This window comes from Phycodurus eques, chromosome 5 (assembly GCF_024500275.1).
Source record: "Phycodurus eques isolate BA_2022a chromosome 5, UOR_Pequ_1.1, whole genome shotgun sequence".
Classification (NCBI taxonomy): domain Eukaryota; kingdom Metazoa; phylum Chordata; class Actinopteri; order Syngnathiformes; family Syngnathidae; genus Phycodurus; species Phycodurus eques.
In genome coordinates this window covers 30,522,406-30,543,250 of record NC_084529.1, presented here as the reverse complement: position 1 = coordinate 30,543,250, position 20,845 = coordinate 30,522,406, and the positions used below count along the sequence as shown (strand labels likewise).

At 42.4% G+C, this 20,845-nt stretch overlaps 1 protein-coding gene across 4 annotated transcripts in view; it reads right to left on the bottom strand.

The window, feature by feature from the left end:
- The window catches only part of znf423 (zinc finger protein 423), a 141,855-nt gene continuing 121,010 nt past the window's right edge, over positions 1-20,845 (bottom strand). For all 4 annotated transcript variants that reach the window (XM_061676238.1, XM_061676239.1, XM_061676240.1 and 1 more), the window contains 3 exons: positions 19,776-19,907; positions 15,551-15,666; positions 1-869 (listed from right to left, as the gene is read on the bottom strand). In XM_061676238.1, coding sequence (XP_061532222.1) covers positions 840-869; positions 15,551-15,666; positions 19,776-19,907 — 278 coding nt within the window. In that variant the 3' untranslated portion in view covers positions 1-839. The remainder of the gene's footprint in view (positions 870-15,550; positions 15,667-19,775; positions 19,908-20,845) is intronic.

Below are 20,845 nucleotides of genomic sequence, written 5' to 3'. Positions count from 1 at the left end.
TATTTATTTGTTTTTATCTTTTTTTGTCTGTACTATATTATTGCCATCTGGTTAATTCACATTTAAAAAGCAGTCATTGACCAGACGCACTGAAATTGATGATGTTACTTTTTTTGTTTGTTTTTTTTTTTTTTTTTTTTTTTTTTTTTTTTTTTTTTTTTTACAATAACCATTCGAGGCCCCTTGGAGACTGAAAAAAGAGAAACATCTTCGTGGTATTCTGCAATTTAATTTGTTCCTTTGTCTTTCTTTCATAGTAATTACAAAAAGAGAAGAAAATATATATATAACAATAATCATAGAAAGGAGATTTGGGAGGGGAACTTACAACTGGAGGACAGACAATCACAAGTACACGGCACGAGTACGTACTTACGGCGAGAACTCAAAGATAGAAAAGAAAAGAAAATGCATATGGAAGAAGGAAAACAATCGAGCACAGATGAATTTGAATACTAACTGAAGGAAGAGAAAATGAGGATTTTCTAGGACCCATGAACATGACCCAAAACAAAATGGAGTATTTTTCTTTTTCATCTGTGAAAAAAAAATAATTACATGGTAACAGAGAATTTGGCTGAGACGATTAAAAATACTGCACATACAATACCTTGTTTCCTTCTCTTGATCCTGCTTCCCTTTCTTTATTTAATAGCATATCCCATTAATATTCCTTTCCCCCGCTGCTGCTAATAGCCACACCCGGCGGTGCGATCGTTACACTTTTACATGTGAGTGGCAAATGACACTTTGATTGGCTGTGATGCGGAGATGTAGCTCCCCGCCGGCTCCGGGTCGGGGGCCCCGACCGAGCCGAGAGATCCTGCCGGGCCTCGGTCTCACTGCGCGTGCTGACTCAGTGTGTGGTTCTGGAGGGGAGGGAGAGAGGAGAGAAGTGAGAACACATGATGGGAAAAATAATGGGCTCTGTAAGCACGTTGCTGTTCTCTTGCCCCCCGTCGCACCCCACCCCCAATAACGGAAGCCCCGCCACTGCCTCCGAAGGAGATGGGCGGCAAGGACTCCTCGTTTGAGAACAGCTGATGGCCCAAGACGCGATGATGGCGCACCCAACAAAGAGAGTGGACTTGTGTGACACTTATTTACACCATCACCGAATACAGCAACACACACACACACACACACACACACACACACAAAACATGAAAGAGGAAATGCTAAGTCATCGCAATTGATAGGTGGTCAGACTGATTGTTGATGAATTAAACTGGAAGCAATACAGTGCATAGATTTGTGTTTTGGCAATTGTGAATTCCCGTATTTGCAGATTTTTGGGGGGGAAGCTTTCACTGAAATTCTCGTCTAATTGCGTTTTTTTGAACTCGGGCCAAAGAAATGAAAGTACTACTATGCCGCCACCTGGCAGACTCTCGGTGTTGTCATTAGGTTTAGTTCGTTAATAGCGAATTTGTGTCTGTTTTGTCCGTCGTTCCACGGTACCCATATGTTTTATTCCTGCTTTTTCATACAAATATATATACTACAAATACTTTACTACTGCGTTAGTGATAGACGATGATATGTTAACATTTGTAGGAGCGGGACTTCATCGTTAGTGTACAGTGAAATATGTTACTTGCATTTGTGTTATTTGGAAAATCATATTTTAACAGGCATGCATCAGAAAGGTGACGGTATGTTTATTTGTGCATGGAACATGTTAGGTAAGGGACCTTCCCAAAAAGAAGAAGTGTAATTTTGTAGTCGTATTTTTTTGCAATTGGGAAATCAAATTTTACTCTATTTATTTATGCACTTGTAGTTGTGATGTTTCTAAATAGGGTGCTCTGAAAGGCACCGTGAACAAACATATTTGAAACGGTACACGTTTCAAAAGCTATTTCAAGAAAAACATTTCTCTATTGTTCTTAACTGAAATCAAAAATGTGGCTCGCGACAACAGAAAACGTGGGACTTGGGCTGACAACAGTTGAGAAAAACTGGCAGAGAGCATTGGCAATAGAAGCCCTTGAATCCTTCCCCAAAAAAGTCCCTCACATTCACGGACGAGCGGAATCATCAGAATCATTAATTAACCTCAATAATCATGTTCCCGCTATAAATAAAGTCAGTGTATTTTGAGATCATCGGTCAAGATCATCTCTCTTCGGGCGTGTGATGATCATACACAAACACCTCGAATCATAATCAACACTCACAGCACAGTTTAGAGCGCAAAGAAAGTGAATTGTAAACTTGTGTGTGAAAACCTGCCAAATTTACAGAAAGATTACAAATGAGGTGAAAACAAGTGTGAGGCGCAGGATGTGTGGAAAACGACATGTGAGATCATGCTGATTCACATTCTCGCTTGCACACACAAACACGCACGCGCACACATCTTCCCAGTCAGTCCCCTGTGGATCCTGCATATCGGCTGCAACAGGGAGCTGAACTGATAATCTGGATTTGTTGGTTTGGAACGCAAAGCCATCACATCTAAAGCAAGGGAAATACTCCTCTCTCTCGCTCTCTCTCTCTCTCTCTCTCTCTCCCTGTGTGTGTGTGTGTGTGTGTGTGTGTGACGGCAAGATGATTGGAAAGATTTCTCTGGGAATTCATGTGTGTGTATCAGAGAGAAATTTCCTCTCTGATGCTTTCCTCCTATCCTCATTTTCCCTCGACTGTGCAGCTTGTCCCCGTGAAACGTTCCTTATTGCTCTCCTTCTCGCTCTCTCGCTCCCTCTCTCACACACACAAGACCACTATTCCCAGTGAGACACGACCAATCGACACCCACCCCCCGCCCCCGAGTTCCCATCAGCAACCCTAAAAAGCAGTTTCCCTCAGATTAATCACCCTGGCTCATAAATAGGCCCCACCACAGACGAGTTATAAAGGCGAGAGGGAGAGAGAGAGAGAAGAGGGGATGGCAGGAAGAAAGAGAAGAGAGAGAGAGAGAGAGAGAAGGGAGGAGAACATATGAAATATGAAGGATTATATGTGGTTTTGGGTTGATAATACTTATTTGTCATTCTGTGGCCCTTATCTTGCTGAGCACGTTCCACTGAGCCCTTTTGCTAAGCTTGACAGTGTGTGTGCGGGGGTGTGAGTGTTTTGAGAATAGCCATCATTCGCTTTTAGAGTCCGAGCTCCAGCCTGTCCGGGGGAAAGGGAAGCATTTTAATGCTGAACACATAAGCACTACATCCATCCATTCTCTACAGGAATCTATCTATCTATCTATCTGTCTGTCTGTCTGTCTGTCTAATCCTTTTTTTGGTGGGTGCACAGATTCACAACTACATTTGGGAAAATATTCAAATTGATTGATTATTATCTTGTTTTCGAATCAAACGAGCAATCTTAAATGTAATAACAAAAATGTGTGTATTTTCCACAATTTTATGAATCAGTGATTTTCATTTATGAATCAGTGATTTCCATCTGGAAATCTTGAAAGGCTCAACTGACTCATCACACCATACAAACAAAAGTGGGAACTTTTTCGAATGAAAGTACAGTTATCCGCCTGCCTTGTAAATGTATACAGGCAGATTGACAGAGTGACACCAAAAAATGACAACAAAACAAATGTATTTGCGATGTCTATTAAGGACACATATGCAATGTAAGCTTACAAACGGCAACTCAAATTTGCTACTTATGCAACTGTCACTCAGTAGCTTTTATATGAGGTTAGCATTAGTCTGCACAAACAATCAGCAAAGCCCTCTCCAACTGTTAGCATGCATCAAATGATCTTATTATTATCTAGATTACTAAATAATATCATAAATAATCATAATAAATGAATAAATGATCTATCTTACAGTAAGTCTCACTAAAGCAGTGACTTCCAGCTTTTCCCCGTCAGGGGATCGCCACCACAGCGAGTCACTCGGATCATTTGTTTGTCTGACGTAACTCAACCATGTTTATCCAGGCTTTAATCAACCCATGTCCCAATTTACTTCATTTGTGACTGCACATGTGCACATAAAATTACCGAACAAACAAGACATGATATGATACATATATTGGCATTGCTTCACACAAAGTCTCACTCTCTGACTGCATATTGATTGGAGGCGTGCTCCGGTGCTCCGATCTTTTTTGTCTCTCTCAGCTTCGTGCATGTCAGGCCACATGACTAACAGCACTTCCGGTTGTATTGTACTTGTGTCAAAATCAAAGCACGAGTTTCAAACTAAGAGTCTATACATCTAGATGAACTAAAACTTGAGTGATGGGCAACAGTTCCCGCGGGCCGGATTAGACCCCCTGAGGGGCCGGTTCTGGCCCGCGGGCCGTACGTTTGACATCCCTGATCTAATCAATCAATCAATCAATCTGTCTGTCTGTTTGTTTAACGACTCGTTAGGGGTCGCAGAGTGTTACATTGAGCAAGCAAAGTCGAACAAATGGCTTTCAAGTCTTGCATTCATATGAGACAATCTTTTGTAAATTGATCAAACTAGCAAAAATAGCTTGCCAGCGTTCCCTCCAATGTTATGTTGTACTGTATTACACATGCAGAGTGAAATACAATGACTGTTTATCTTGGTTCCTTCTGCAGTTCACTGCAAATATGTTCGCTTCACACTTTGTATTTTATAGGGACGTCAATCAATAATTGTGTTTTTTTTTTTTTTTTTTTTAAATCGGATTAATTACACTTTTCAATTTCGATTCATCGCGATTAATCACAGGCGCCAAATATCCCACACATAATAGCACATTTTGCTTTGAGATGGTATTTCAGCGCTGCACTATATGGGAATTACCTTTTTTTTATTTTATTTTTTTTTTTATCGAAAGTCCCACTGGGGTGACTTTTGAAGCAAAATTTGCCACAGAGCACAACAGTCGGAGTTTCTTCACTCATCTTTGCGCTGGCGTGATCACTGACCTTATAGCAACCTGCACCATGTTCCAGATATCCATCTGCGCTTAGCGAGCGAGTGCGGTCAAAAATAAATTGTGTGATTAATTTGCAATTTTTATGATTAATCATATGCATTAACACATAAAATTGGACATCCCTAATTTCGTAATTATTTATTGCTTGTATGATTTCGACTTTCTACTGGTTCATTTTTTTTTTAAACTCCAATCCTCTTTTGCTCATTTGTTTTAAACTTGGGATGTTGTTCTGTTAGATGTGTCAAAGTGTATTTTTTGAAAAATTTGGAATTTATTTTTGGGGGGATTTTATTATTGGAATTATTGCCACATAAACACACAGAAGTACAGAAAATTGGTACCGCTGAGTACCAGTATGGATTCCCAGGCACTGGGAATCGGTACCATACCAGTTCAAATGTGAAAGGTACCCTTGCCGAGTAAAGGTGTCTCCAGTAATATCACACATTGTACTGGGATGGTACTGACCCCATTGTGACAAAATGACCACCTCCTCTCTCTGGGTCTCTGTCTCTATCTCATTCTTGAACTGCTGCAGTTCCTCTCCAAGCCAGTAGAGGTCAGGCGTATTCCTTTTTACTGATGTGAGAAGTCCAAGTCCTGCCTCTTCTAGTTGAGTCGCATCCATCCTCTGTTACCTTAAGTCCAGTGATGGAAATATTACTTTGGAAAGGTAGTTGGTGACAGTGATATGAAAAAAAAAAAAAAAAAGGGGGGGGAGAAAAAATCCGAGCTGTTGTGGCTATTTTTTTAAATGTAACTAAAATTGTAATCATGGAAATTTACAATAGCAACTCTAACTTAACTACACATTTCCTCCTTGTAATGTAATGTTTTACAATTACATGAATCTAGAAGTTAAATTACATAATCTTATTAGTTACTCCATTGCACTGCTTATGTCACACTTGACCTCTTAAAGATTGTAATGGGAGTGGAGGGATACAAGGCAAGGTAATATTACAGCAAGGTAAACGAAGCAGACGGGTGGTGTGTGTGTGTGTGGGGGGGGAGGCTTGCTGTTGTTGTATTGATTTGTAGATGGAGTGAGGGATGGAACATAAGGGCAAGGGAGGACGGTGAGATGGAGGGACACTCCCTGGAGGGAGAGCGTGAGGGAGATGACGACCAAACAGGAAGCCAATGAAACATGGATGACGTCTGCGGATGAGAGCGGAGGCACACGCCAGCTACCCTCTCCTCATCCGTGTGTTAATGCAGCGATCTTAGCATTGATCAGGCAGCACGTTGATCAATCAGAAGCGTGCAGGTGTGTGTGTGAGACACCTGCAAAATAACACGTGTATACACTATAAGCTCAAAAGTATTGATTCCTTCATCAATGAATGAATCAGCTGATGGTCCACGTCGAATGTTAATGTGTCCGATCTTTTGGACATCAGGCACATTTCATTAAATATGAATATTACATCAAAAGATTACTTACAGTAATCAGTAGTTCAATTCAAAAAGTGGAATTTGTATAGTTTATAAATTTATCAAACAAGAATATACTATCCAGTTTTTTTAATGTGACTTTTTTTATGTAAGTATTTTAATACCTTGAGATGGTGAATTTCGGGTTTTCATTGGCTGTAAGCTATTATCATCCCTTCATTCTTTCATCCATTTCGTGTACCGCTTATCCTCACTAGGGTCGCGGGCGTGCCGGAGCGAGAGGCGGGCTACACCCTGAACAGGTCGCCAGCCAATCTCAGGGCAAAAATAAACAAACAACCATTCGCACTCAGGTTCACACCTACGGGCAATTTAGAGTCTTCAGTTAACCTACCGTGCATGTTTTAGGTGTGTGGGACGAAACCGGAGTACACGGAGAAAACTCACGCAGGCACGGGGAGAACATGCAAACTCCACACAGGCGAGGCCGGATTTGAACCCAGGTCCTCAGAACTGTGAGGCAGCCGTCCACCGTGCCGCCCTATTATCATCATCATCATCATCATCATCATCCAAATTATGAAAAATGAAATCTTTCAGTGAATGGTTCAGAAAATGTCAGCTCCGGTTGCACAGAATCATTGAACATGCCACAAATGCGTCAGAACCGAGAGCTACACGTGAGGCCATTTTTACTTCCACTGAGTCACTGCGTTTTGTGCGCATGCACGTCACTTCATTGACATGCCTTTAACATTAGAAGCCACGTTCGTTGTCGTAATGTCAACGACTACATAAAAAAGATCAGATTTAACAAAGAAATCCGATTTGGGCATCATGCCATGCAGCGTGAACATAGCCTTAGTGAATAACGATGAAAATTCAATGTAGAATAGTACATTGTTTTTGTGTGGAGAGTATGTGGACTGTCCTCAGAAGAGACGTCTTCCAGGCACGACTGGACCAGTCCATATCGAGGCCTGTCATTGTTTTTCCTAAATTACTAAGAGAGAACGAGTGGAAAGCCAGCAGAGCCCCGGGCCCTGGGGAAATATGGTCTTGTCGCATTACCTACGCACACCACTGCGAGACGCACACATGGGAATGCATTCATGGCCTTGTGCACTTGCAGCTGAAAGCACATCCATGCGCACGCACGAACACACACACGCGCGCACACTCTCTTGTTTGGTAGAAGGGGACAACATTGGAAAAGAGGAGATGGAGATAAAGAGAAAATGTAATCTACTTTGTCGTGCACTTGTCTCTGTTATCATCTGCATTGCACACTGAATCCCTGCGTGTGCATTCGTGTTGGGTTTTGTTGTCACTTTTGCTGATAGTGGGGGTGTGTGTTCGTGCATTGATCATGTCTAAAGTTAGAAAGAAGCACTGCTCAGGTCTGGACTTTTAACAGTAACACAAACATGCAGTCAGTGATGAAATTTCTTGTATGTGGGGAAAATAGGTCGGATGATCACTTTGACTCAGTCAAAAATACATGTTGAAATAATGTCACCTAAGTAAGAAATACGTATCTGCGCGTGTACGTGTGTGTGTGTGTGCATATACAGTATGTGTGAATTCTACTTTCATGTATCACGGCGTGTCTTGTCAGTACATACAGTAAATGTGTGTCAAATGCATGTACATATAGGGGTAATTGGAGACATTTCAAGTGTGAGTGACTGCGTGTGTTTTTTCTGTGTGTGTGTGTGTGTGCATATGTGTGTGTTGCCCTTTTTACCAGCAATGAAAAATCACCTTAGTGGCATTGTGGTCTTCTGTGAGCTCAATGTATTTATAGCTCAGTTGACATTCTTCCTACAACGCGTGTCTCTAAATTGGTGTGTGTGAGCGTGTGTGTGTGTGTGTCGGGGACGAGCAGATGGGCTAGCCCGCTTCCTCTCCTCCCTGGCTTGTCTTTAGCCCCACCTGTCCAGGACAGGATGCTGCCTCGGGAGCAGCTTTAAAATAAACGCACCCTCTGCCCTTAGCATCCCGCCTGCATACATTCCCTGCTCCCCTCACAAACACTTCCGTACCTCCCAGGGTGACTTGTCCACATGTCTCCCTGTAACTCCTCTATCTCTCCAGCTAAGTGGTAAATGACACCCGTTTGTTTATCCAAAACATCAGTTTAGCTCTTAACCGAGTCACAGGCAGTCCTGATTTCCTCCTCCGTCAGCTCACCCGGTGTGACCTCCTGTTTGGAGTGGTTTCTCCCATGGGGACTTCCCCTCCCCTCTGCCCCAGACAGTAAGGTTCGGACCAGTAAACACACCCAAAATACACTCGCAACACGAATGGGCGCGCACCCAAAACAGCAACCCGAGAGGCAAAGGCACACACCTCTGATTCATAGCAAAGGTGCGAGCTCCCTGCTGGAAGCTGCTACACAAAGGAGGAAGTGACCTCACTTCCAGCACAGACAGCTAATCACACTGGAGCCCCGCACGACACGTTTGAGTCACACCAAGAGAGCCACACGCATATGTAAAAAAAAAAAAAGATGATCTTTCCCATCAACAAAAAAAAAAACAAATGTACTCAGAGGAGTGTGGTCCATGCAGACTAGGAGGCTGTTTCACACGAAGACTTGAGCCTGCAGACACGGGTGACAAGACAAAATAGCAACCAAAAATGTACCCATACACGAACAAACAAATACTAGAGACCAGGTTAAATGTGTGTGGAGACACACGGCGGCACGCACACATTGGCTACGTACATGCAGACATCCATCCGTCTCTATGCTTATCCTGCTCAGGGCCCTGGTGAGTTGGAGTCGATTCCCAGCTGACTTTGGGAAAGGCAAAAGGTGAACTACAGTACACCCTGTTCTTGTCGCAAGTCAGTCACAGAACAGATTTAACAATAATAATAATAAAATAATAGTAATAATAATAATAATAATAATAAAATTGGTAACACACAGAAAAAATGCTTTTACAATATTTCAACATTATTTATTCCAGATGACGATTTGAAAATTTGGTCCAGATTTTAGCAAGAATCATGGAAATTGATGCACATGATTTGCTTTCCTGGGACACATGGAATGATGTGGATGAGTCTGACACCTGTGCAGTACACCGTCAGTGACTTCCCACATACAGCCCCGTATTATTAAAAACATATCTTCTTAAAGTTCTACATCTGGATTCCTGAAAAATGTAAATCCACACACAATGCATTTACGATAAAACTGTCTATGTGTAAAAAGCATTCGTCGGTTGCAAAGCAGAACTGAGCCAATCCTGGAAACGCGCAGTGACATCTTCTGTTCCTCAAACGAGAGATTAGCTGTACTATGTAATGATACCTATTCAAATTTTTTTTTTAAAGTTTGCACTCAAATAGAATGAGAATGGGATGGGACAACATGGATTAGTATTTTTCTCATTTCTTTTAAGTCAACTGAACATGTTATAAGTAGCATGGATGACTGTCTCTCCATCCATCCATCCATCCATCCATCCATCCATCCATCTCACGTACAATTAATTTCGAGTTTTCATTTAACCTAACATTAAGGTCCGACATTAACGGTGGCCCTGGGCCACTACGCCGCTGTCTCGGGCCACTACCTACGTATAGACACAAGTCACCGCAAATCTTCGCACAGCGGAAATGGCCCCAAAATGCACTTTCCGTTGCGGACTGAAATACTTTTATCACCGAAACATCCCTTCCGAGACAGGATGTTGTTGATGACAAAAGGAAAAACCACGACACAGGCACACGCCTGACTGGATAAACGAGCACGCGTTAGCCTTAAGTCGATAGCCGAAGCTAACAAAGCAAATGCCGCTAGCCTCATACCAGCGGCAGCGAGACCACAGATTGGTGGCGAGAAATAAGGGCAGCGACACAAAGTGAAGCTTTATTGCCAGCTTATTACGTCCAAGAATTTGCAGACGACTGTATGCTAATGAGAACTTTATTCATCATAGAAGTAAGACAACACCGACACGCACCAAAAACACCATGACTCTTTACGGCACTGTCAGAATACGGTTCACGGCCGGCATGTGTAAATCTTATGTGTCTTCACATAATGGTCCAAGGCGTCAAAATGTTTGGGGAACGCTGCCTTTATATCTTAAAAAAATATGGTAAACCTCCAAAAAATTACTTGGAGTAAAAAGTACACAGTGAAATAATTACCAAAGTACTGAGTAAATAGTGAGTAACTTCTGATTTTTTTTAAACCACAGCATGAACATCAATAAAATAAAAATAACAAAATACATTTTTTTTTTTTTTTTACTGCAAGTTATAAGTGGGCTGAAATATCTAGATATTTATAGATAGTGCCAGACAAATCCTACAATACATGAAAGCTGTTGTTTTTGTTCATCTAAAATGTAAACACGAGTCGCGCACCGTTGCCTTCATGGTAACGACGACCTTCCCAAAATGGCCGCAACGTAGGCACAACAATCAGCCGGGCTGGCTTATCTAGTGTTAATACCTGTGCCCGGGAAGCCCAATAGAAGACGTTGTGTGAGGTCATGTGACTTTCTTGTGTCGTTTGATTGTTGAATGGGACTTAAACGTCACTACCGCTTAAACTGGATTGGCGCAAACAGCGCCAAATGTGGAAGTTGAAGTCTCGCCCACAATATAGTTGATAAATAAGCAATAATTGTAATAAAAGTAGCGAGCGACATTTAGATAATTGAAAGGGAGTAAAAGTACCGTTACTTCTTAACACCTGAAGCGGCGGAAGTGTTTTTTTCTGGTGTCGTCAACTCCCGTGACTCCACAGCTTGTCCTTAGCGCATATTAGTCCGCTGTGGAGTAATATTCTGAAACTACATCTGTGTGGATGGTGGATGTGTGGAATGGATCTAGTTGCCAGCGTTCAAGGAGTACGAAACAGCCCATGATGACGACAGTGACGACGACGGCGACCCCACCCCACTAGGAAAAACTCATTGGATCTGTACGATTCACGTATTCACGTGGCCTATTTTGAGTTCAAAACGGCGAATTTCACTGAAAGGCGACTGCTCTGCATGTATGACACGTGTGTTTTGCCAGTTACCCATTTTAATAACACAGTCACCCAGAGAGCACTTGAGGCAACTGAGTATTCTACCTTGGAACGCCAAAGGATCTTTGGATCAAGTTCTCCGTCGTGCACGCAGACTGACACACACGGTCACACAGACGTGGATCATAAAAGTGTGCACTATGACTTCACATACAATTCACAGCCAACAGCAACACCCAAACATTGTCAGAACCCACACTCGAATGAACAAATACCAAAAAAAACCAAAAAAACATTGTGAGTTCAGCCACATAGACACCTTTCATTATTCAGTTAGAGGGAGACAATGGGCTCTCTGATTCAGTTAGACGAAAACATTGTTCTCAGACATACTGCTAACACCAATGATGACATATAAAAGATAGTTGCACATACAGCTTTAACCATTGTAGTGGGATTATAGTAGCCAGTATCAGTAAAGAAATAACAAGAAAACATAGTCATTTTTTTTTAGCAATAACTAATTTATACCTTGGGTTTTTGATTAGTGTGACTCTATCATTGACTCATATTTTCATATTCCCAATGAAATATTTACTTAGTTCACATACTAATCAAATTCTCACTTTAAAGTGGACCTTTTATGGAAAATTGACCTTTGAAGTGCTTGTATACAAATAGTTTGATCTCCGGATTGCCAGCCCACTGATCAAGTTGACGTTCAAAAACCAAGTAAATCTTGTGTTAGCTGACTATTTCTGAAAATGTGTCTGTGAGCAAGCTGTTCTGCATTCAGAGGGAGTGGGGTATGGATAACTTAGCCAGTGCTGGCTTCGCACAATCATTTGCAGTCTGGACGTGGAGGGGTGAAACATTACATGAAAGTAAAAGGTAAGAAGAGATGCATTCAGTTTTGTTGGACGCTTTAAAATCTGAAAAAAGATGTATAACATGTCTCCTTGATGAGGTACCGTCGAGAGGGATTTCATTTCGAATGTACAACATACTGATGGATCGGTCACTTTTGGATGGTCATCATTCAATTGACAAGCAATAATAATTGGATGGCAACCAGTCTCTTTCCCAAAGTCAGCTACGATAGGCTCCAGCACACCTGGAAGCCTAATGGCGACGAATGAATGCGTGGACGCCATCGATGCACAAGTTTCATTTCAGACCGGTCACTTAATTAGGTACACCAGCACAATTTAAATTAAAGAATGGTCCAAGACAGCTGAATCAATCATTTTTCAATTGGAAAAAACATACTCTGTTTTGACACTGTCAGACAGTTATTTTTAATATAATAAACGGTGCGGAATAAATACATCGCCGAGCATTGTTATGATTGTAAAGGCTAAATATTTGATCTGGTTCTATATAGGGTCTCATTAGATTGTGGAGGTGTACCTTCCAGCTTTGGCCTGTGGGTGTAAAAACAGTGCATGTTCTTTAATTGCATCTAAAAGCATTACTATGTGTGCATGTACAACTATAATATTCAACACAGCAGTGACAGAACAGGTGGAGAGAAACAACGCAGTTGCAAAACTTATTATCTCCCGGCCCCATCCATTCACTTATTTATCTGACCAGCAATTCACCCATCGAGTGCTAATGCAATATTAACTAGCGCTAAAGGAGACCAACAGATCCAGAGGAATCAAAAGGAGGGATGACTGGGGAGGTTTGGTGATAGATGGATCAAGGGAAACCCTCATTCAGGCCAGGAGCTGTAGAACAGCGCCCCTTGCAAGTAAAAAAAAACAACAACTATGTGCTCAAGAAATGAATCCGGGGGAAAAAAAAGTGTTACATTGACAGGCAGAAAGCAAGAACGAAATCCTGGGACTAAATGAGATCTAGAAATACCTTGCTGATCAGGGCCACAGCATTTCTTATTTACACACCCTCCCTCAGTCCCACACACAAACACCCATGCACAAAGACGCACAGCAAAACATTTCTTATTTACCAGCTTATGTCTGCACTATTTATGTGGCACCAGGGAGTGGCACAGAGGAGAAGAAGAGAGGAGAGGGGCTAAAATATGCATAGGGGCTGGTTCTTGAGGGACACAAGAGGGGAGTCAAAGGGAGAGAGGCAGGAAGACAAAAATGTGAGGCAGGGAGAAAGACCGGAAGAGTGAAAATTGGATGATAAAAGATGGGCAGAGAGGGCTGGCCACTGACAGTACGGTATATGACATGGAACGGGACTCTGCATGCAGAAAAAGCGGGACAAAGTTGGAAGAAGGACGGGAAATGAAGAAAGGAAGAAGGAGTCAGTCTGGAGGGACAGAGGATGATGCAGCGATGTGTCCATGCTGCAATGACCCCTGGGTGTGGGTGTGTGTGTGTGTGTGTGTGCGTGTGTGTGAGCGCGATAGAGGACGACAGTGTGAGCTGGACATCATATACAGTAAACCCTCTGAGGGCTTGAAAGAGGCCAAATCCTTTTCGAGCGAGCCAAGCAGCCGTCTTCATCCATCCGCACCTCATTAAAACACACACACAAATAACCCCATTACACACACACACGATAAATGCTAGCAGTGGCATTAACCTCCTTGGTAGGAGCTCTCCGTCTCGACCAGTCGGCCTTTTCTGTCCAGCCCACTTAGAGAGCCCTCCTGTGGGACGATGGAGCTGTGGCACGGCAGACTGAGGCTGCAAGTTATCACAAACGCACATTCACACGCACGTAGACGTCCACACCCACGTACACGCACGCACGCACGCACGCACACACACACACACACACACACACACACACACACACACTTACAATGGGCACTAAAGAGTTAATAAGGTGGCTAAAGCCTTAAGTGCAGCCGCCAAAGGGGAAGAAATATAGTGAATTGAGTGCCCCAAAAAGAATGAATCTTTCATGATCTTACACAACCTTTTAGTTTCTATTATAAACTAGGGACGCGCATGATCATCTATTAATTGAGCAATACAATTCTTGTGGAATGGGTTGAATTGTGTGTTGATGAATCACATCTGCGCAGTACACCACTGACACGGAAGTGTGAAAAAATATTTGAAAAATGAACAATGAATGAATGAACGTGATGAGATCATTTGAAGACGCGTTATTCAATGAGATTTTCAGAGGTGAGGAGTCACCTGGGACCGCGCAGAAGTAAAAGGAACGACAGCGGGTGGAGTGCGAGTTGTGTCTGTGTGGACATTAACCGACAGGGTCCGACAGCTACCCTGCTGTTAAATGGACTGGCCGGCCATATGCCCACCACATCCAGCCCTGCGTGACTTTGTCTTTTTTTGGCTGCAAGTAGGTCCTCAAATGATGTAAATGTTATATCTAAATATAAATCAACTACTATTTTCTATTATAATGCCACATATTAACATTGTCAATGTTTGATTTCTACAATAATGGATCAGACTTCCAGTCTGGTTGCTGTTAATGCTCCTGAAAAAGAATGATGACTTGTTTTCAAGGCACCTTTAAAGCACAAAGGTAAACATTACATTTGGAGAAAAGTGCATAATACCACATGCTAATTATTCCCTTAAAGCAAATTGTCAGGATTAAATAGCAAGCGGAATGAGGTTTTATATTCTGCCATGGTTCTGTTGCAGATTTCATAAAAGAATATCTGCGGAGGGACCTTTAAATTGGGTTTTATTTATTCCGCATCAATTATTAACACTTTCATCTGCGGGCTGTAAGAAATGCTTATATATGACATAATTTGCAAATATAACAGTGGCATAAATGTGGTAAAAAACAACAACAACTTGGTACCTAACGTAGTTTTTGCTTTCCTTGGAGCATAGGATGAAGAACACATCACACTTCCTTCCACTTCTGCTCAGCAGTCGGGCAACAGATCAGGACTTAGAGGGCAGATTTATCTGCTTACTGGTCTGTTGCAAGATGACTCCAGTAGATAATGACACGATGAAATGCAAGACCAGAGATTAACCTCGTAACTGACCAGGTCACAGCTGGCTTATGACCTGCTCCTGGTTGACTGATCTCATCTTCCCGTTTGAACACATGCATGCACACACACAAAAACACACCGAAAGGACATCACACTTGCCAAGAAGCTTCTCAGAGGGTTGGGGGGCAGGAGTTCAGAGTACCCCCCCACCCACCCCAGAAAAAAAGAAAAGAAAAAAAAGGCTTTTTGCTAAAGCTTGAAATTATATGTCCATTGCCTCTGTCCTTATTCAGAGCTGATCGATTGATGACAGAGCAAAAAAAAAATATGCGATGCAACTAACTTACCTGCAGTTCAGTCTGAAAAAAGAACTTCTGAGGACACTGCGAACAGTCATAGATCTTGTCCTCTTGACCATGGACTGCAAAGATGTGCTGCTGCAGCTTGTTGGCCTGTACAAACACTGGGAGAGGAAGAACACACATTTAAAATATCACTCAAGCGTCGACCTTTAGGTGAAAAACAACAACAACAATAAAATTAAGGAAGTGGACAAAACAAGACATGATGCGAAATATGTCTGACATTTTTTTTAGTAGTAACAATGGATGTATCAAATTATCTGGGGGAAAAACTGTTTGAAGTGGCATCAACATGGACAGACTTCCATTATACCCACCCCGGTCGCTTGGCTTGTGCACCGTGCGGCCCCCGTGGGAGGTGGGGTACTGTCAGGGCTGCTGTCTCAGCACCCTGAGTCCAGCCCTTATGTGTGGGTGTTTAACAAGTGCTTTGCAGGTTTGACGGGTTGGAGTCTAGCAGCTGCATCTCATTATCCTAATTACTCCTGACTACTCTTAAGACGCTGTGGGACGCCATCTCGTCGCCAGACTATCAACGCTCTACGCCGACTTCGTAGCCTAGCCACCTTATTCACTTTTCGCTTCCCAAAGTCTGACCCTTTCTTGCTCTTTGTCCCCAGTCTGCCACCTACCTTTACTCCCCGCAAACCTGCCCTCATCACTTCCCGCTGCTCACTGACAACCCGGACTCCTACCCTGCCAGACCGGTCCTCTCTGGAACCCTACTAATCCCGGGTAGAGCCCTCGGAATCCCTTTTGCCCACCAACAAAATTGTCTGCTTCCGACCAAGCATCACACAATAAACATTCGTTCACGAACTGCCCTTCCTCTTGTCTCTGCAACTGGGTCCGACTCGCCAACCTGAGCTCTGACAGGGCTCATTAAAAAGCTCAGGATAATACAATAAATAGCAACATAGCTGTACAAATAATCACATGTTTTGAAAGGAAACATCAAGAAATGGGAAAATATGGGAGAGCAGGAAAGAGGAGGAAGCAGGGGAAATAAGCAGGGAAAACAAGAGCTATCCTCAGCAGACCTTGTGATATTTATCAATAAATTATCTCTTCTTTTTTAACTTCTGCCCCAGTGTTGTTTCATAGTTTTTTTCTTATCGTTCTTTCTTTTGCTCCCCTTTTGTTTCAGTAAACTTCTGGCTTTCACCGAGTGTGTATGTGCTGAATTATTGACTCCCCATAGGAGCGGTGGCCATTTTACTAATTCATATGCCACCAAGGAATAGAGTTAAAGTTTAAAACACTGCTGTGCACCTAGGGACGGGCACACAACACAAGACTCAACTCAACAACTGGGGAAGGCCAAGAGAGAGATGAAGTGACATGGGGAGCAAGTCCGTGTCCAGGGAGGGGTGGGGCAGATGGGGATAGGGACTCAGAACAAGGGACGGTCAAAAGCAAAGTTACTTTTGGTAGAATAGAAAATTGATGCTCATAACAAACGTGTTTAGCCCTTCAGGGGAATTCTAAGGTAAACGTGGCGCAGTTTGCTGAGTAATGCCTTTTGCCAGTTTTCCTTCAGGTGGAACACTACCCTTCTAGAACACCCACCCAATCAGGGAGCGCGTTGTGTAAGGGATAAAACAATGTCTTTTCCCTATATGTTAAAAGAAAATATATGGCAATAACAGCACGTCTTCTATACTTCATTAAGTAGACAAGCATGGACCTTGGAGGTTGAACCAACTACTCGACGCATTGACGAGACCACTCCGCAATGACATGAGAGCTTGAAGACGACTAATTGCCAATCCCGTTTTGGTTTTAAAAAAAAAAAACGAACGCTTTGCAGAAAGCAAGCGGCGGTGCCTCAAGCGTGTGAAAATAATTTAACAAAAAGGAAGTGTAAAGTAGCTTGGTCACTTAAAAAATAAGCAAATCTATCCTCAAATCATAGCACAAGTGAAGCACAAGTGCTATGCATGCCACTCTAAAGAGGCAGCCTAAATCCTCACATCAGCTGTCAATAAACAAATTCACCAAATGCCGTCCTGTAACAGAGAGAAAAAGAGCATATACTTTAGCATCGGCTTATATGATCTAATGAGGACGAGCAGTGGTCGGTCACTTGACTGAATGCCCCTGGGAGGTCAAGAGAGACGTCCACCAATTTCTTCCACTTGTCTCTATCCATGTCAATGGTCTTAGTTAGCCACACACTCTTCTTCTGGCAACATTCTTTGATGCCATGTTGATGGTCAATCAACAACCTCTTTATTGTGAAAATAAATGGTTACTGTCAAAAACGTCCAACTAGTGTTTCATTCAAGCGTCAACCTTCAAAGAAACACGACGTTATGCTCCACTTTCTCCTTCATCTCACCTGCCGGATCACTCGTCCGATCACAAATCACACTGAGACACGCTCACAGCCTTACGGGAGGTCGGAACTTATAGAAATCTAACAACAATCCATGTCACATAACTGCAGGGTCACAACAACATATTATTGCAAAGCATTCCCTCCTCTTGTGTTATTTTGAAATCAAAGTACTGTAGCGAGCAGCGACACTGCAGTGGATGAATTGGTGTTTCTGCAAGGTCGTGAAGGTGTCAGAATGTGGTTGAATAAGTGAGATGGGGCTTGCGGGGAGTGCAACCAGGGGCCGGTGGGATAGTGAGCTTGTGTTACTTTGGAGGTGAAAGGCAAACAAGTTGCAGGAGACAGGGGGTGGTAGAAGGAGACTTGGCGGGGGAACCTCAAGGTACATGAAATCATACAAGGAAAGAGGTTAGCTAAGAAGAAGTGGGACACTGAGAGGACCAAGGGGAGGCGAAAGGAATATATTGAGATGCGACGTAGGGCAAAGGTAGAAGGGGCAAACAGGAGGCATATGATGACGTACAACAGGTTGGACACTAAAGAAGGAGAAGAAAATCTATACAGGTTGGCCAGTCCGAGGGATAGCGTTGGGAAGGATGTGCACCAGGTTAGGGCGATTAAGGATAGAGATGGGAAATGTGTTGACCGGTGCGAGGAGAGATAGTGAGTATATTGGTAGAAGGGTGATGAGGACGGAGCTGCCAGGCAAGAGAGCGAGCGGAAGACCAAAGAGAAGGTTGATGGATGTCGTGAGGGAAGACATGAGGGCAGTTGGTGTTCGAGAGGAGGATGCAGGAAATAGGCTTACATGGAAAAGGATGACACGCTGTGGTGACCCGTAACGGGACAAGCAGGAAGGAAAAGAAGAAGATCTTTATGCTGATTTAAACTAAAATTGGCATGCTGATACCAAAACTGCAGTCGTTTTTTTTTTTTTTTAAGCAAGTCAAGTTTTCTCTCCACAGTTTTACCCTGCAGATCAGCAAAACTCCACTGATTAGCTGTAGTAAGACCGATTACGATTGGACTCATCTACAGCTACGTGGCAACTTGCTACGTGGCAGCCCCAAATAGGTCAGTACTATCAATATCTGCAGACAGAAAGCTAGCATAGTAGGAATTAAGAGGATTTGTGCCATATCCTTTGTCAAACATAATAGTGTTAAATAAACATTGCAGTCATGCCAGTTTCTTTCATATTTCACTGTATGTCAAGATTTGAAAAGTTTTATAAAGCAAGCACATATCTGTTATGTACAGTGTTTTTCATATTTTTTTAAGAAAATGGGGATATATAGTTCAAAAACTTGATGTGATGGAGAAAAGCCGAGATCAGATTTGGATTCCGCACCCGAACATTTGTTAAAAACAGCTGTCAGACCTAACTCCACAAAAAGTTTGGTTAATTCATTTGCTGTGAGTAATAAAAAACACTAATACAAAATAAATCATTTTATATGTACATTTTAAAATTATTTTATTTCATTAAATAATTATAATTCAATGTAATTTCATTGAATACATATGAAAGTGTTATTTCATTATTAAAATCACCTATTTGACATATTGTACACAGACATTTTATTTATTTATTTTAAAGATGACCTGCAACAATACAGCTGCGTGTCTGTCCATTTAAAAAAACTCCCTTGTCCCTTAAGCACAAATGTTTGAATATTTGCCCATCCCCCATCCAGCTGTACCATTTAGGTATCACATCACAATGCAAGGGTGAACAAACTGTATGAAACTATAGAACCAAACTGTACTTCTTGTTGGCTAAGGGCCTGAAAGGGTAATCAAGCACTCAGCCTCAACAGTTCCCTGCGGACTGTCCTTGAAGGTGAGCGTGCGCTGTTTTTCTCTCACCTGTGAAGCAGACGGGACACTTGAAGGTACCGCCCATGCCTTCGAAACTGTGTTCTATCAGGTGGCAGAGCAGCTTGGCAGGTGAATCAAACATCTGGTTACACAGCTTGCACTCGTGATTGATGCCCTCCTCTGCAAATAGAACACAGATACATATGCACATGATGGCTGGATCGAGCAATATGATTAAAAAAAAACAAAACAAAAAACAGGAACATATTTTACACTTAATAATACAGCATTCACGACAGATGTTTGGTGCAGATACACCAGGTAGACCAACACCTTCAGGTAGTGACAGAAGTATATAGAGCAGGATAGAAACAGATAACTTTGCACACTTGAAAACTTCCTGGGGAGGACCACGGGTGGGCTAAAAGTTTACCATGATTGACCAGCACACTAACTATTTCCAAATTCATTTAGATGTTTGTTCCATGTTTGCTTCATGAAAGTCCCTCAGCATGTTCCATCATTGTCTTCATGTAAATTACTGCGTGGATGCTTTTAAAGAACGTGCGGGATGTAACACACATAAAACAAACAAATCTCCTTTGTTAAGCCTTACCACCACGTTCATTTTTGACTGTTGGATATATACATTTTGGGATACGTCAGTCACACATATCCTCGTCTCATCTCGGCCACATGTTCTACTTTTATTTTCCATCCCCTATTGTACACTTAACACCCAACAGTCCCAGTGCTATGTACGGCCCAACTGGTAATTGCCTGTCCTCCCCACTGGGGCTGTGAGTGATATATCGTCATCCTGGAGCCACCCATCCCTCTCTCGGTCCTCGTTATCCTACCACCCCCTGTCCACTGTGTCCCCCACTTAGCCCGTCGCTCACTCCATTTATTCTCATCTCTGTTCTTGTGTTGCTGATTAATTTGGATGGCCTAAAGCACATTTATTTGCACCATGAAAATTTGGACATAAACTCCATAATTCAATGATATAATAGTACTACATTCAAGTTTTTATATGAGGTTATATTAGTGTACATCTGCACGATTTGGTGCGTCACAGTTTTTCCATATTATACATCACAAGTGCACTGCATGCC